Source organism: Poecilia formosa, unplaced genomic scaffold, assembly GCF_000485575.1.
Source record: "Poecilia formosa unplaced genomic scaffold, Poecilia_formosa-5.1.2 Scaffold158, whole genome shotgun sequence".
Classification (NCBI taxonomy): Eukaryota; Metazoa; Chordata; class Actinopteri; order Cyprinodontiformes; family Poeciliidae; genus Poecilia; species Poecilia formosa.
The window spans coordinates 1,465,135-1,481,669 of record NW_006800097.1 but is presented as its reverse complement, the minus strand read 5'-3'; the positions used below and the strand labels follow the sequence as shown (position 1 = coordinate 1,481,669).

The following is a 16,535-nucleotide window of genomic DNA, read 5'->3' as shown; positions in this document are numbered from 1 at the left end:
AATGCTGCTTTTCAGGGACTACTTCTTAAAAATAACAAAAACGTAAATTATTTATACGTTTGTAAAAAAAGAAAGAAAGAAAAAAAGGTGTTCTTGTAATCTGTTTTTTTATTATGTTAAATTATTACTTTTTGAATTTTCTTTAAAATATTTACTTTAATAAAATTAAAACTAAAGCATACAGTATAACTGTTGTGAACGTAGTCAGAAAAATTCCACACACAATCCAGTTCATTTGTCCGACTTCCCGAACAGGAGGAAGTGGGATTTCCAGGAAGGAATTGAACGCACCACACCAGTCGGAACACTCCAGCGGTGGTGAACGGACAAGGTAAGAACTGACAGCTTAAAAGCCTGTAGCTTTGTGACTTCAAATGAAGAAGTATAGTCAAGGAAACAACAACGGCTTTTAGTGTAACTTCTTCTACTGTAATAATTGTACCGGCTAGTCGGTTGAAAACTAATTCTGCTAACCCGCAGCTGTCAAAACAATCTACTTCCTTTGGCTAACTTTATGCTAGCAGCGCTGTTAAATCTCTGCTCAGTTAACGAACAAGTAAACCAGCGCTGTTGCTGGTGAGATGAGTCGTCTTTATACTTATATGTTTAGTTTTAGATATTTCCCCCTTCTCGACTTTTATGTTCTTCCCATTTTATTTTTTCTTTTTTCTTTTTTTTATTTTCAACGGACAATATTGATTGTGGGCGTGGGGGTTGGTTTACGTCAGTTTAGCTAACTTTAAAAATCAACACCCTGTTAAATATTAGTTTCGTTTTAAAGCTACCGTCAGCAATCATTAACATCACGCTTTTAGATCTGGTTTTATTTCTAAAAGTAACATGGTGGCTGTTGAGCCGACTCTGATTGTTCATCTATTCTTTCGATGCGGAAGTGACTAAGAAGAAGAAACTCTCAACTAAAAATCTTAATCATTTAAAGGTATAAACACATTTAAGCATGTTTTAAATGTATACTAGAACGATCTGACATTGTGTTTAACTTCTTTCTTACGTTTTGTGTTAGAAATAAGAATTAATTCATTAACTTGTTTAGTTGTTTGTTGTATATAAAATGAAAGTGTTTCGCCGTTTTGTTATACTGAAAACCAGTATTTCAGTCCATCATCTGTAGTTCCTGGCATATTGACAAGCTAAATCAAAATTAAACTATTACTTTACAGTTTGATAAATAAAGGCATGGCCATGTCTTTGCTTGCTTGTTATCACAGATTTCATTGGTAATTAACCACTGTTAAGAGAACTGTAAATTCATTCATTAGACCAGTCAGGCAGTTTCTGGCCAATACAGATGTCTGGGTTTCTTTGCCTTGTTGTTTCCAGTTTGGTTCAGTTTCTTTTTTTTTTCCCTAAGCATTATAAAATATAAGACTGATGAAGGTAGTATTTTTTTATTATCATAAACCAAAAATTAAAACATTACTAGATTATCGTTATAGATCTCTCAAAACATATTTGTCTAACTTTTTATAGTGTTTTTTTTTTGTTTTGTTTTCTTTACTAAGCTCAAAAAAAACACAAAAAATACTCGTATTTGTTATTTTTATGCATTTAATAAATGTTTGACTTGCCTATGACAAATCAGAGCCAACAAAAAGGAAATCTGATTTCTGGCTGATTGGTTGGTGCGTTTTTATAGCATAACAAGCACAATTAGCAAAGGAAGGTATGTTATTTTTCATAAAAATGGGTTATATTAAGTTATATTTTAAAAAGATTTAAATATTGTGTTGGATCTTTACATTTTTTCAAATTACATTTTGTCAGGAGAAATTCACTTGGTTAAACATCTTAAGCTCGGCATGTCATTTTGTTGCGTAAATGTGTGACGATTCTCACATGCCTTGACATGCGGAAGTGTGTTCTACTCTTCCTTCTCAAATAAATATGAAATTTAATACAAATAGAACATTGAGTGCATCTAAAGCTGTAGGATTATTTCTCTGCTATTCAGAGACTTTCTTTGTGATCTGGTGGAACCTGTGATGCTTTAGATTTGTAACTTTTTATATGCTTTTGGAACCCATTTTTAAGATGTTAAACAATTTCAGAATGACTTATTCTGATCCTGAAAAAAAAAAAAAAAAAACTTATCATTTGTTGAATATTTTAAGGCTGATGGCCAAACAGGACCAACTTGATATCCCTGACAACAGTGTGTGCAAGAAGCAGAAGTGAATTGAAGGATCATGCTTGCCAATAATTGTTCAGAATTGTTTTCATGTGAATACAAATTACCTCTGAAGAATGTTTTTCTGACATAACTGGTGTCATCATTCCTGCAGCCAGTTACCGTGTGTCCCTGACTCATCAGGGCTTAGCTGAATGCTGCGTACTGCCAAAATGACCCAAACAAAGAGCCAGTGATGGAGTGGCAGCCCATAGCCCTGTGCCATTGTCCCACCTAATGAACCAGCAGCTTGGGTATGCTAGCTGCTTGGTGTCTGGGTGGTCACAGGTTCTGCCTTCATTGTGTTGTAAACACTGCTGTACAGCGCGGCCACTGTTTCTACTTGTCTCGTAGTCAGTTCCTGCGCCTGGCATTCCTGTCAGGCATACAGATTCTATAGCTCATGATTGTTATCTTATGGAGAAGAAGAAGCAGAAGGGCAGGATTTTTTTCTTCAATTAGTTTAGTTGGGCATGTTCATTATGAAGATTACCCCTTTTATAAGCTGTGCCCATTAGCTCTGAAATGGAAAAAAGTACGTAGATAGACCACACCTGTATTTAAGTCACAGGTGTCCATCTTAAAAATACAATAGACTACCAAGAAAAGTCACTAATCATTACCTTTGTCTTCCTCCTGTGCACTAAAACCACTAAAGTCGTCTTTTTTAGTGTCAGTATTGAACAGTCTCTCACACTTCTTCAGTCTCTCTTTCACTGACTCTCTCAAGTCACTTTTGACTCTAGATCAATTCACTCTTGAGCTTGTGCTGTGCTATTCTTCACACAGCAGCCCTGGTGGTAGTAACAACCTTTTCAGCCCGTCAGTGTTGGCCTTCTAATGAGCCATCATTTGATCCAGGTGTGTTAAACCAGGGAGAGAACTAAAACATGCAGGATGCCGGCCCTTGAGGACCGACTTTGGGCACCACTGATCTAAACCATTCCATTGTATCTCAGGCTGAATGTTTAGGGCCACTGTGCAGGTGGAAGGTGAACCTCCACTCCAGTCGCTATGTCTTTTGGAGCTACTAACAGGTTTTCTTCCTCTATCTGGATATAGCTCTATTTTTAAACTCTGAACAGCTTCCATGAAGCATGCCCACAGCATGATGTAGCCACAACTATGTTTCACAATTGTGATGACATGTTCAGGGTGATGTTACTTTTCTGGCACACAGCATCTTGTATGTAGGTCAAAGTCTTGAATGTTGATCTCCTTTCACCACAGCACCTTCTTCCACATATCTTCTGAGTTGCATGCATGGCTTCTGGATTCTCATGAATTTATTTATTTCTGCAGTTTTTTTAAAGGCCAGATTTGTAGATCTTACCATTCATAGTTGTCCCGTTGACTGGTTTCTCTTTGTAAAAATCTTTGAAATGCTATTTTTCATCCACTTAGTTATGTTACTTTTGTGTTGGCCTGATCTCATTGATGATTCTGATTATGTGACAAAATGTCCTAAAAAATCTGAATACCACTGTAGATCATGTTCTCACATGTAATTTCTCTGCTTTACCTTTTTATTTGTGTAATCACATTAATGTCTCCTCCTCAGATGCAGACTATAAAGTGTGTGGTAGTGGGTGATGGTGCTGTGGGAAAAACCTGCCTGCTCATCTCCTACACAACCAACAAGTTTCCCTCTGAATACGTACCAACCGTGAGTAACCAATAATAAAATACCACTTGTTATACACTGTGAAGTGGTTAAAGCTAATATGAATTGATATTTATAGAGCTGCAGAAGCAGGGTTATTTTTTTACCCTTAACACTGTGCAGCTCTTTCCCGGCACACAGGAAGTGATACTTGTTTACGGTGTCTGGATTGAGAAAACAAAATGAGCTTTTACCAGAACTCCAACCTTTATGAAACTGAAAGATATCACACTACTGCCAAATATGAATATAATGTTACATTTCACTGTAAGTTTATACCAAATGATTGTTTTTTTTTCCTTTTAAACAAAATGTATCAGAAGTTGGCCCAATAAAGCTGAAGACAGATCAGTGAGTTTCAACCCTTTCTGGCCGTGTAGCACCTGATTTAGCCTCCGTTTGTTGGTGGATGTGCAGAGTGCCTCAGTTTTATGGATCAGATTACTGCTGGGAGTGGTTCCAGAATAGTTCATGTTATATTCCGGCACAAGCGAGACTGATCTTGCACACCTGAGTATGTATGCTGACATAAACACAGAGATCTACTTTCACTTTTATTATGAGTTCCATGAACTGATTAGATGTTTGCAAAGTGAGTGAGATCAAAATTAGTTTTGTTATTACACTTTTTCATTTACACTCATAGTTATATTATAAACATAATTGAAAAATCCCAGACTTGGTATAATTTCATTTTAATGTATGCATTTTGGATTTAGGCAACTCATGGTGGCAGTTTGTTGCACCTTAAGAAATCAGCCATGCATATACTGTTTGTAAGTATTGGAGCAGCACCCTGCTGAGTAACAGAACCCCAACATTCTGCAGCTTTATGCAAAATGTGGTTCAGATTCTCTGCTGAGGATGCAAACTCTGCGTTCTGCCTCGTAACAGCAGAACAGCTGATTTTAAGTTGGAAACATTCAGCGTATAGACAGCTTCTTCTCTTGGCACTTCTTAGCCCAGTTTGATGAGACGTTTGCAGAACCAGCAATGCTGACTCAGCTTTTACTTCTGTTAATCCTGTTTTTAGCACTGATTTTTATTCTTATGTAGTTTGTTTCCCATAAAACTGCATCTTTATTTCCATAATAATTTATTTTGTCTACAATTTTCATATAATACTATTCTTATCTCTCCAGTTTGTCAAATTCCATTTGTATTCTGGTCAGTTATGGTTTTATTGTTAAAGTTCTTATCACCTAAACAACATCCTCTTCCTGCCAGTGTTTCTATTATTAGAAACAACCTTATTTTTCCACTTTATGGTCAACTTTTCATCTATATTCCCTTATAGCCGCCAGGATAAATGACAAGAACTTTTGAACAAGCATTTTTTTCTCACAGTTTTATATATTAGCTCTTGCTTTCCAGCTTCAGAAGCAGGCACAGCTGTAGCCTCGTCAACCGATTCATCACAGCAAACGCAGACAAACCTCCGGTTTCCTCTTTGATTCATTGTGTTGTTGCAGCTTCTTGCAGTGTTGTTTCCTGTGAGTCATCTGACAATCACCACAGTAGGAGAGGTGATTTTCAAGGAGAGGGTGACTAAGTCTAACCCTCTCCTCAGAATTTACTGATTTATTGTTTTTTTAAGGGTATCTCGTTTTATCATTTGGCATCATTTCTATATGAGTATAGAAATGATGGTGTACCTTTTTAAATATTAAGCTTTTTTCACTGTATTGTATTTGATCGGGTTGTTTGCTGGAGCTGCTGTAGTCTTAGCGTAATCCAAAAACGTATACTGAAGTACACAACAAAGAGCAGCCCAAGAAATTACTCAAGTTGAGTAAAAACATATTTTAGAACACAGCAGCCCTTTAATATTTAAAATTTACATCGTCAGACAGACCAAAATAGTTACATGGAAATGTTGGTATTTTAAGGAGCAAAGTGAAAATAACTCATATAATTAACATAATTACCAAATAACAAAATCAGCCAAAAGAAACATTTTTCCAAATCAATTTCTTTCTATGAAACTTTAACGAAAACTGCAAATGTGTGTCTGTTTGGTGAATTTTTGGTTAAAAATGACTTGTTGTTCATTCAGTGAAATTATTCACAGAGGATAAAGTATCCAGAAATTTTACTCCGGTAAGCATAGTAATACTTCATAATAAACTTATTCAAGGAAAAGTAAAATGGAGAGCATAGTAAAAATACTCCTAAACGTAAATATTTTCCAAAACGTTATTCAAGTAAATGCAACTGAGTAAATGTGGCTAGTTACTGCCCAACTCGGTACATAAGTATTCACACTACCTGTGACCTTTTCTACATTTGAGAAAAAAAAACATATCTATCTTTCTTCACTCCATTCTCAGAAAACGCTGAATTAAATCAGGTGCCTGAAGTTATCTAATTAGTAAATGAACTGACCGTGTGTAATAACTAATCTCAGCTTAAACAAAGCTTTTTTGTGAAGGTCTTTGGGGATTGTTGTAGAACAATATTGAATAAACCACATTATTAAGACCAAAACCAGTGAGATCAGTAGTAAGCACCAAGCTTTAACATCTTAGGTTTTACAATCGGTTCCCTGAACATAGGAAAACTAACTGCACATCATGCTGATGACACCATCCCGCTGTGAAATTATTCAATTTGCCAGCAAGAGGTGGTGTAAGAATTCTTTACGTCACATTTTTAGATTTTTATTTTAAAACAAATTTGAAAAACCTTGTATTATTTTATGCTTGTCCACCAGGTAAATTTCTGAGATTACGTTTAGGGAAAATACAGTCTAGGCCTCGGAGTATCCCAACTTTACTTGTGTTTTAATGATGTCAACATGTTTCCCTTGCCTCGCCCCTCCGCTCTGTTTCCGTTTGCCTGTTTTTGTCAATACATGTCGGTGTGATTCACCTCAGGCTGCCTTTCCAATTCAGCTTGTTGAACTGAACTAATGCACATTTTGTGGTTTTTGGAAGTAATAATGGAACTAAATAAAGTAAATTTAGTTCATTATGTAAATAATGTTGGTCTATTTACAGCATATGTAAATAGACCAACATTTAGCTCTGTACTTTTAATAGTATCGGAGCAAGACCTAGAGAAACTCCTGTTATTTATAAATTGTGGAGTACTTGACAACACTGAACAAGAATCAAACATGGAGAACCAATACTTAGATTTTTTTTGTTACCCTTACCTTTGTTAGCTTCAGAAATTACTATTTTACCCTTTTAAACTTGGTACTCTAGAAGGCAGAGACACAAGTTTCTTATTTGTTATTAAATTCCCTGTTTTTAGTGTTTTTTTATTCTACAGCTTAGGCTTGGATATGGCTAATAAAATAACCAGTAAATACTGTTTATTACAATTAATTCACTATTTAACAATGTTTTTACATTGGACCATGTTGGTTTCGACAGCTTCTATTGTTCAAATGACAAAATAGCGTTTTGTTTTTACTTGTGGAGTTTTTGTCTGATATTAAAAATTATTTGATCTGAAAATGAAAACATAAAAAAATGGATCCAAATAGATGATTTTGCTAAATTTTGGTTCAACTATGATTTACGGTGTAAGAAAATGGTATGTGACCTCTATTCAGTCTGGTTTAGCTGGATCTTACCTCAGCATTCTGGGTTTTATTTAAACCAAAATGTCTGCAGGCTACAGCAAACAGCAGCAGGGCTGGCTGTTTGTTGAAGCTGTGCATTCCTGCTTTAGCTCATTTCCACTTTTGAAGAACTGATTTTGCACACGCATGTTGCAACTGCGCTGCATGTCAATGCGCATGGCAGCAGCCTGAGGGCATGGGAGAAGAATGAGTAAGACTCAGCAAGCTTGTTCACCTGAGCAGCAGTTCACCAAAATATCTTTAACTTTTCTTTTCAATTGTTTGCTGCTAGTGAACAGGATATTTGAAGCCACTGTGTTCAGCACAGCCCATTCAAAAAGGCAGCCTCACATGATTTACGGTTGTGTGAGGGTGGAGCTTTGTCAGAGCAGTAACACCACCTGACAAAGGCTATGTTAAATGTAAACAGGAAGTTTGTTTTTGTTGACGTGGAGATGACGCAGTAAACAAGATATTTAAAACACCCACAAAGACACGTCCTCATTTCACCACCATCCCAGATGCTGTGGTTCAAATAGCTCAGCTGTTGCAGCTCATTGGTCAATGTCTCACACAATTTATGAAATAACTGGCTTCAGAGTCAGAGCATGGCTTTCTGTAGTGTTAAAGTACGATCAAAATGGTTCTTGCATTCAAACAGGTCAAAGAGTATTGTGTTGTATTGTTAAACATCTCCAGGGTTTCCCCTAGAAAACTTGCTAAGCCTGGTGGTCGGGGCGTCGAGACGGTCCACCGGTGGTCCTCTGTGTTTTTGTATTAAAAAACACAGACAGGAAATGTAAAAGTATTACTGTTTAATTATATGATACGGGAAAAGATCTCCAGTGAAATGCTATTTAAACCCACAACTAGTCTAAAAACAACAAATGTGCACTTCTGTTTAATCCAAATTAAGTCAGCAGCTCCGTCAGGCCCCCAAGAGCTTTGTGATTGGTCCGCACGCTGTCGGCTTTAAATGCATAAACTATAACCTATCTATTATAAACCTATCCTTTAGGAATTAATCTGCTCTGCTAGTGAAATGTTCAGAGCAAAAGAGACGCTTGAAGCCCGGCTTTAAAAAAAAAAAAAAACAAGAAAAACAAAAAAAAAAATATTTATTTATTTTCCTAGAAACGTAAACAAGCAATGCTTAGCCTGGCGGCGGGGCTAGTAAAGCATGGCGGGCCACCAGGCTTATATGGGGGAAACCCTGATCTCAGTACAGCTGCATGGGCGGTAAACTGTTTTACTTTGCATAATTTAATAATCCTGGAAAGCCAAGCCTGAGTTTCTTTTTGTACATTTATTTATTTATCCCTAAGCCAAACTAAATGTACTCATTCCATCCAGTTATATTCAAAGAGTCATTGTGGATGGTGATGCTGTAGGCAGGGAGGATGTCCAGTAGCAGTAAGTCTTGCAACAAATCGGAAGAAACCTCTGGCTGAAGAGATTCAAGACACTGTTGCAAAGGAGAGTAAATGAAAATCCATACCATCTTCAATGAATAAGACATCTTGGCTATGTTGGAAGGCATGAACTATTTTTGCCACCCTTTCTAAAAATCTACAGTTTGTTTACTTTCCATTTATTTGTGCATTGCATAGAAACAGATTTAATTCAGTCAAGTGTCTTTATAAGTAAGCCTTTCTTCAGCCCTCTTCCTGTTATTTCTCACAATTTCACTTCCCTTTTCACAGGCTTCCTCTTGGCTTATTTTTAAGTCCGTTTCATCTTTTGCCTTGTTTCATGTCCAGGTCTTCGATAACTATGCTGTGACAGTGATGATCGGAGGGGAGCCATACACCCTTGGACTGTTTGACACTGCAGGTGATAATAAATCTGCATATATCTATTACCTTTTGTGATTGATAATTCAGGTGTTGTTAGCACCTAAAGTAACTGAAAAATTAAAGGCAGTGTTGGTATTCATACTGTAGTAACCCTTTCTTTTATTGTTGAAGATTTAAAGTAACTTCCTTGTCTCCTTCCTGTCACTACTTAATTGCTTAAGTTTATTTTTTGTAATTATTATTTTAGTTTTAAGTGTCTCTGTCTCCCTCTGCAGGTCAGGAGGACTATGACAGACTGCGACCCCTTAGCTACCCTCAAACCGACGTCTTCCTTGTCTGTTTCTCAGTCGTATCCCCTTCCTCCTTTGAAAACGTCAGAGAGAAGGTTTGGTCACTTTAATTGTATAGCAATGGACATTCTTCCTAACTTTATAAATAAATGATCATTTATTGAACTTATGCAAATATCACTTTTGCAACAATATAGTTGAAATTCTATAGGTTGATGTTCTCCCTTGAATAGTTACTGTTTTTTTATTTATTTATTTATTTTTTAGTTTAGTTTTTTGACAATCTCCAAGTTGTTGCAATCCATATTTCATCCTCCTCCCAAAAGAAATGAGAAGATTTCAGCTTTAAAATACTGGTACATCTGCCAACATGATTGGCTTTGATGTGATTTATCCTCAATATGCAGACGACTATAACTTTCTCCCAAAATTAAATTTGGATTTAGCAGCTCTGTAGCTGAGATCGGCTAGAATGTTAAAACCAACCAGTTGATCTTACCTTGAGATTTGTTTTTTGCCAGTTGAATAAATAAACTCAAATGAAAGGTTGAATTTTTCTTCGTTTGAGGTTTTGTTACTGAAAGAAAAGACAAATATATTTTGAGGCTTTTTGTTTTGGGGCATTTTCTACAAATATAAATAAATGGAGGTCGCGTTTTAAAAAGACAAATAATCTAGCACAAAACCCAGCCTGACTCTAAATTTAGCTCTGACATTTTTCTTTTATTCAGTGTCACTTCTCGGCTCTGCTTTTAAAAACAAGATACTGTACAATAGAACCAGTCATGAAGGCCTTGGGATATAAATATAATCCAAGTTCAGTTCATTGACTTTAATTTTTACTTTTTTTTTAATCACAGTGGGTTCCTGAGATTTCTCACCACTGCCCGCGGACGCCCTTCCTGCTGGTTGGAACTCAGGTGGATTTGAGAGATGACAGCAACACAATGGAGAAGCTGGCCAAGAACAAACAACGACCCATGAGCTCTGAAAGTGGGGAGAAACTGGCACGAGAGCTCAGAGCTGTCAAATATGTGGAGTGCTCAGCTCTGACGCAGGTAAATTGGAGGGAGGCAACTGCTTCTGACTGCAGACTCTCACCTCACCCCCACTGGAAGGCCCCGCAGTCCAAAGCCCTTTCTGATTCAACCGTGTCCAAGTTCTCTTCTGGTTCACAACTATCCAAATACTGATAAACTATTTATAATTTGTCAATTCACCAATTTAGTTTGTGACTAAGGAATTAGGCCATGAAAGTAAAAAACTTACCAACTAGAGAAGGCCTCAGAGAAAATGGAGGGCCTGAGAATGGCACCATATATCTAACTGTTAATGATTATATTATAACATATGCCAAATATTTAAATACATGAATGTGTTTTTAACCACATTCGTAAGAAACTCATATAAAGGCAGAATCTCCAAGCATAAACAAACAAGGTGTTTATTACAACTCTGAGTGTGTTTCTTAACTTTTACACAAGACGGGACTTGTCAGGCTGTAACGGACTTGTCAGGATTGCTGCATGATCACATTTGCATTGCACAATGCCTGAAAGAGCAGGAAGTGTTTATGAAGTCATTAAAACAAATTTTAAAAAACATGTAGTAGTTCCAATAAGTCAGTCAGGTCCATATTAGACAAAACCTATGCAAAAACAACTGCACAGCTGGTGAGCATCGTTCAAGGACTTTTTGAAAATTATTTTTATGTATATAGGTGAGTATACTGAGTAAAATAGAGTGACAGTTGTATAAAATTAAGAAAGTGATTTTAGTTTTTCACTTTAAAATGCAAAGCTGTCAATGATGTAGGAGTGTAATAAGAACTTATGATTTCAAAAAGCAACAATATTTCATATTAAAGTGTCACAAAGTGCTATCTATCTGAGATTATGAAGTGACTTGCTGAGGAAGTTAGCGTAAGCTATTATGAGTCCTATGTGTCAGCTTTAACTTTAACACCTCGTATCTATTTATAAAACTAATTTTGAAGCAAGACAGGTTTTCTACATGTTTGAACCTCCCACTGCTTTTGAGTGTTTTCTTTGTGTGGAGCCATTTTGGATGTTTTGCGGTTAGAGAAGTGGTGACAGACACGATACAAAAGTTTTAACACTGAATCTGCTTTAGAGACACTAAGCTAAAGAGACAATTCACAGTTTTTTTAATGCATATTATCATCTCCAGCTTACAATTTAAAACGGTTACACTGATAAAACCTGAACTGAATAATTCTACACTGAAGTTTTTAAAATCCAGTTTAATTGATCAGATTTTTGTTGGAATATAACCAGCGTAGTTAGACATCTACATGAAAACTTGAATCACTAGTCAAATGTGGAGTGACATTCACTTCACTGATTACAAATAACATCTGTGAAAACAAAAAACAAGAGTATCATTACTTTTCAAAGCACTACTGCTAAAATCTCACCCTTTCCTGAAGAGCCTGATATAACATCTTGTATGGGCGCCCAGCTACTACTACAACTTTTAGATGCATCCTTTCTCCAACGCACCTGGGTGAATTGAATTAAATTAATTTAAACAGAAAACATCCTGCGATGACTGAAAACTGAAAGCTAAAACTGACAGTTTTACTTTGTTTTCTTTATCACTGTTATATTGCAGTGAAACTTATTGTGATGTTGTTTTTTCCTTATTCGTCCTACTACGGCTGAAATGATTAATCGGATTCATTGCAATGAATCAGTTATTGAAATAATTGTCAACTGATTTAGTAATTGATTAATCGTTAACTGGTGTACACAGACTCAAAAAAAGACAATTTTGAGGAAAGAACATAAAGCAGTAATTAAGCCTACACTGTACAAAAATATACATACTGCATTTAAAGTTAAAAAATAAAAACCTTGATATTCCTAAAACTCCTCAAGTGGTTTAGTTTTGGCTTAACCTGGTTCAACTTCTGTAAAGATATAAACGAACAGAAATCTCCTATTAAGCATCTTTTGCTATTTGATTATTAATCAGCTAATCCAAAAAAAAAGTTCTCATTGTTTGATAATCGGTAGATTAATCCATTTCTAATATCATTACATCTTACCCATAATCTGTTAACTAAATCAGGGAGTGGTATGATGAATTTGCACCTTTAAAAAAAAAGGAAAAAAAAGTTTCTCTTTGTGACTGATTTTTTTATTTTTTATTTTTTTATTTTTTTTTTAGAGAGGATTGAAGAATGTGTTTGATGAGGCCATCCTGGCAGCTCTGGAGCCCCCAGACATCAAACCCAAAAAGCGCTGCTTTCTCCTATAGAAACCTTCTGCAAGACGTGGAAGACGAGGAGCAGAAGAAGATGGAGGTGGACGAAGAAGAGATCAATCCTGTACGGGAACAGAGGGAGGGAGCACCAAGGGGAGGGGTGTAGACACATGTTTAAACAGTGCCTTCAGCCGTAGTGACCTAACATGGGTGTGGTGTTAAAACTGACAGGCGCTTTATTTTCCTAGTAGATAAGTCGCTCTAACATGGTAAACATTTATGAACTACACTCCACACTAACAAGTAAACAGGATTTTCTTTTGATAATGGGATGCGATGAACTGCAAGGCACGGATGGAGACAAGTTTACAGCTGAAACAGAAAACCAGTTCCTCATTTGGAGAAATATTTTAGCAATAAGGCACTGACAGTCTGCAGGAAATTAAAGAACTATATTATTAGTGTTTAAACACCTTCCCTTTTATGTGCCAGCTTTACTTCTCTGTACATCAAGTTTTATGTGCGTTCATTTTCTTTTTCCTTTTTGTTTCTTCTGCCATAAATCTTTTTCTAGTGCCAAAAATGCATTTTGAATCCATATATTTATTTGAAATGGCATTCTAAAAGGTTAATAGAAACACAATAAGTGCTTTGCTTATGCCACTGGAATTCAGTTTTTGGAGCAAACTATATAACTTAAAGGCATTTTTAATGTTAAAATCTTTACATCCACAACTATGTCTAAGTGAGTTTAATTATTATTATTATTATTATTATTATTTTTCAAACAAAATGTGTTTGGAAATGTTCAATTTTCAAACACATATTATGTTCCCTAAATCTGGTCTTAAAGTACTGTTCTATGATGCTTAAAAATTTATAACTGAATAATAAATAAATTTACTTTTTACTCATACAAAAAAAGAAACTGAAAACCTGGCCCTCCATCTGAACAAGTTATCTGGAGTAATGTAAGAACATGACGAGCAGGATCTACAGGTTTGTCCACACGGCAACAAAGAAAAGTTGGTATCTGACCAATGTGGAACAAACACATGTTTGAGACTTCAAAGGTTCTGCGACACCTTGAACCGAATCACTGCAATAAAACTCATATTTACTTTTAAGGCTTCAATTTTTAATGATAAGTCAATTACGGTTGTTTTTAGTTTTTATTAATAGTGCAAAGAGTAAAGTGTATGCATTCTTGGAGAAAAAAGCATTTTTTAAAGACATAAAATACGTTTCATTGTTAAATAAAAGTTGTGCCTTTTAGTTTTTCCACTCCAGGAAAGAGTGATTAAAACTTTGCTTGAATACATTTTAGATTCTTGGAGGTTTAAAGTGCTCAACATGTTTGATAGTCTCATTGCCTTAACTCAGTCAAACTCCTAATACTTGGTTGCTTTAATCTAATGGTGAAAATTACCATTACTTTTTATTTTAATTATCTTTAAGCTATGGTGAGCCATAACGTCCAGAAATTTTGCAGCTTTATTTCATCGATCTCAAACGGTTAACACAAAACCACGTAATGTTTTCTATTCTGATTATTTTGTTCTTCTGGAAACATCTCTCTAGTTTTTAGCACCTGAACGCCTTAAAAAGAACTGCTGTGGTTCAAATGTTCCTTTGCTGTTTCTTCTTCCAAAGTTCAACTAAATCACTGCTTCACAGATTCCAGAATGTTGATCTAGATGTTAATATAATTATTAGGAATTACCATTTGAATTATTCATAGATTTTATTTCGTTGCTGTTACGCTGCTTTCTTAGCCCAACTTCTTTGAACAAAATGAAAACTAAAGCTTGTTTTCTTAGCAGAGCTTCACATTTTCACTCAGCAGTTGTGCTTATTCAAAAACTGTTCCTCTGGGGACTAGATCTTTTTCTTTTTTTTTTATTTTGCTTTGAATGGGATAAAAGGTGATGTATATTATTTTATGGAGTTTCAGTGCTCTGTAACACTGACTGTCCTGAGCCCAGAAAACTGTTTTAATCCTTCACATGACTGTATTTTCTAATGAAATGAACACAAAATCCTTTTTTTTTAAACCAATCTGTTGATGTTGACATTTTGATCAGATATTGAATGGACTATTACGAGTATTATATAGATATTTTTGCTTCTTGTTTCTTTGGGGACAGTACTCTTGCAGGGTTTTAGACACTTTAAGTTTTGATTTCTTCTTTGTGCCTTTTAGACATTTTTACAACTACTTGATGAACACACAGAGTGCCAACAATCACGGTATCGCCGGCTTAGTGTGGCAAACAAAAAGGTCTTTAATAAGCTTCCCATGTCAAAAACAAAATATATTTTAAAACAATACTTGGAGATTGAATAATATTTGTCATGCATTAAATTTGAATGTTTGTTGGAATGGGTGTGTGGAAATAATAAAAATAGTACTTGAATGTTTTATCTTGATTGATTCTATTTTATTGCTGCTATCTGTCAGAAGAGCAACACTAATAGTATTGTGTTTTGCAGTCTGGTATAAGCAAAGCATTTCATGGCAGTGTAATTAAATCAAATTATTTATTCACTTGAAAAATAATAATTCTGTTGTAAATGGGGAAAAAAACTATACAAACATTTATATTCAACAATGGCAATATTTTTTTCAGTTTTTCTATGCAATACTAAGTAATACTAATTGGATCTTATTTCATATACCAACGGAAAGTAGTGTAAAATTGCCCGAGTCTCAAATCGTTCTGAGGCTCTAACAGGTTGTCTTCCAGAAATGTCCTTTATTCTCCCTGCTTTTTGCTCTCATCTGAACCGAGTACATTTCTTCACACAGTTGCTTTTTCCCCTACATGTTCTCCCAACATGACTTATTTTGGCTTTCTTAAACATTTTTGCTTTAATTTTGCCACTTTACCATAAAGTCCTGATTTATTTGAGTTTTCTCAGTTTTCTGCAGATTTTCCAGCCTGAACTGCGCATCCCTGCAGCTCCTCCAGAGTTACCTCTTTGGACCTCTGCATCTTTTGCTGCCATTTTAGGTGAACATCCATTTTTTAGAGATTGCAGTTTATTATTTAATTTGATTATTCCAAATATTAGAATAATTACTTATCGTTTTATCATCTCATTGAAGGGGGCAGAACTTGCCATACTTTTCAGATTTATATTTGTAAAAGAAAAACTTTGCTGTTCACAATTTTCGTTCCAGTTCATAATTGTGTATTAACTTGTGTTGATCTATAAAAAAAAATCCAGATTCAGACTAAATATGGGTGAGTTGAGGTGATTAGTGCTTGTCTTTTTCTTTATTGACTATTGAGATCAATGACACTATTAGAATCATATGTTATTTTTTTCTTTCCCATCTTAAAAATGGGCTTTAATGTGATAATGACAATAATAGGGTAAAAGCATATTTTTGCCAAAATGACTTTTCTTGGTTGTTTTCATTTTAAATAGAACAATTAAGATGAACCTAAAACATTTTTGTTTATTGTTAAATTGTTGCATTTACATTTTATGAGAGGTGCAGTGCCCGACAGTGAACAGCAGGAGGAGTTGCTCCCTTGGTTTTCAGTGGTCTTCCCCAGTTGATACAGTATGTAAATGATCAAGACTCATTTTTGATTGGCACTCTAAAATGGATCCTTCAGCCCGACGCAGCATGGAGGCTGCATGTTCCTTTGTCTGTGTGACGACAGCATGAATGAGACGGAGAAAAACAAAAATATGTGTAACTGTTCAGTCTCAACACAATCTGGTTCCTCTTGTCCTCCCAGCCTCTGTTCAGCTCCTTACTGTCTCAGCTTTCTCCTCACATCTT

At 35.5% G+C, this 16,535-nt stretch overlaps 1 protein-coding gene across 1 annotated transcript; it reads left to right on the top strand.

The window, feature by feature from the left end:
- The first annotated feature begins 243 nt into the window (after positions 1-243).
- LOC103146449 (cell division control protein 42 homolog) lies at positions 244-15,158 on the top strand. The gene is made up of 6 exons (XM_007564383.2): positions 244-331; positions 3,750-3,854; positions 9,183-9,255; positions 9,494-9,603; positions 10,369-10,566; positions 12,701-15,158. The coding sequence occupies exons 2-6, from the start codon at positions 3,750-3,752 to the stop codon at positions 12,788-12,790; spliced, it is 576 nt and encodes a 191-aa protein (XP_007564445.1). The 5' UTR covers positions 244-331; the 3' UTR covers positions 12,791-15,158.
- Positions 15,159-16,535: the final 1,377 nt, after the last annotated feature.

What these genes read in the sequence shown, in the direction of transcription:
- LOC103146449 (XM_007564383.2), top strand. Translation starts at nt 3,750, where the DNA reads ATGCAGACTATAAAGTGTGTGGTAGTGGGTGATGGTGCTGTGGGAAAA. An exon ending in CCTCTGAATACGTACCAACC is followed by an intron (nt 3,855 to 9,182) that starts GTGAGTAACCAA and finishes TTTCATGTCCAG; the next exon opens with GTCTTCGATAACTATGCTGT. An exon ending in TTGAAAACGTCAGAGAGAAG is followed by an intron (nt 9,604 to 10,368) that starts GTTTGGTCACTT and finishes TTTTAATCACAG; the next exon opens with TGGGTTCCTGAGATTTCTCA.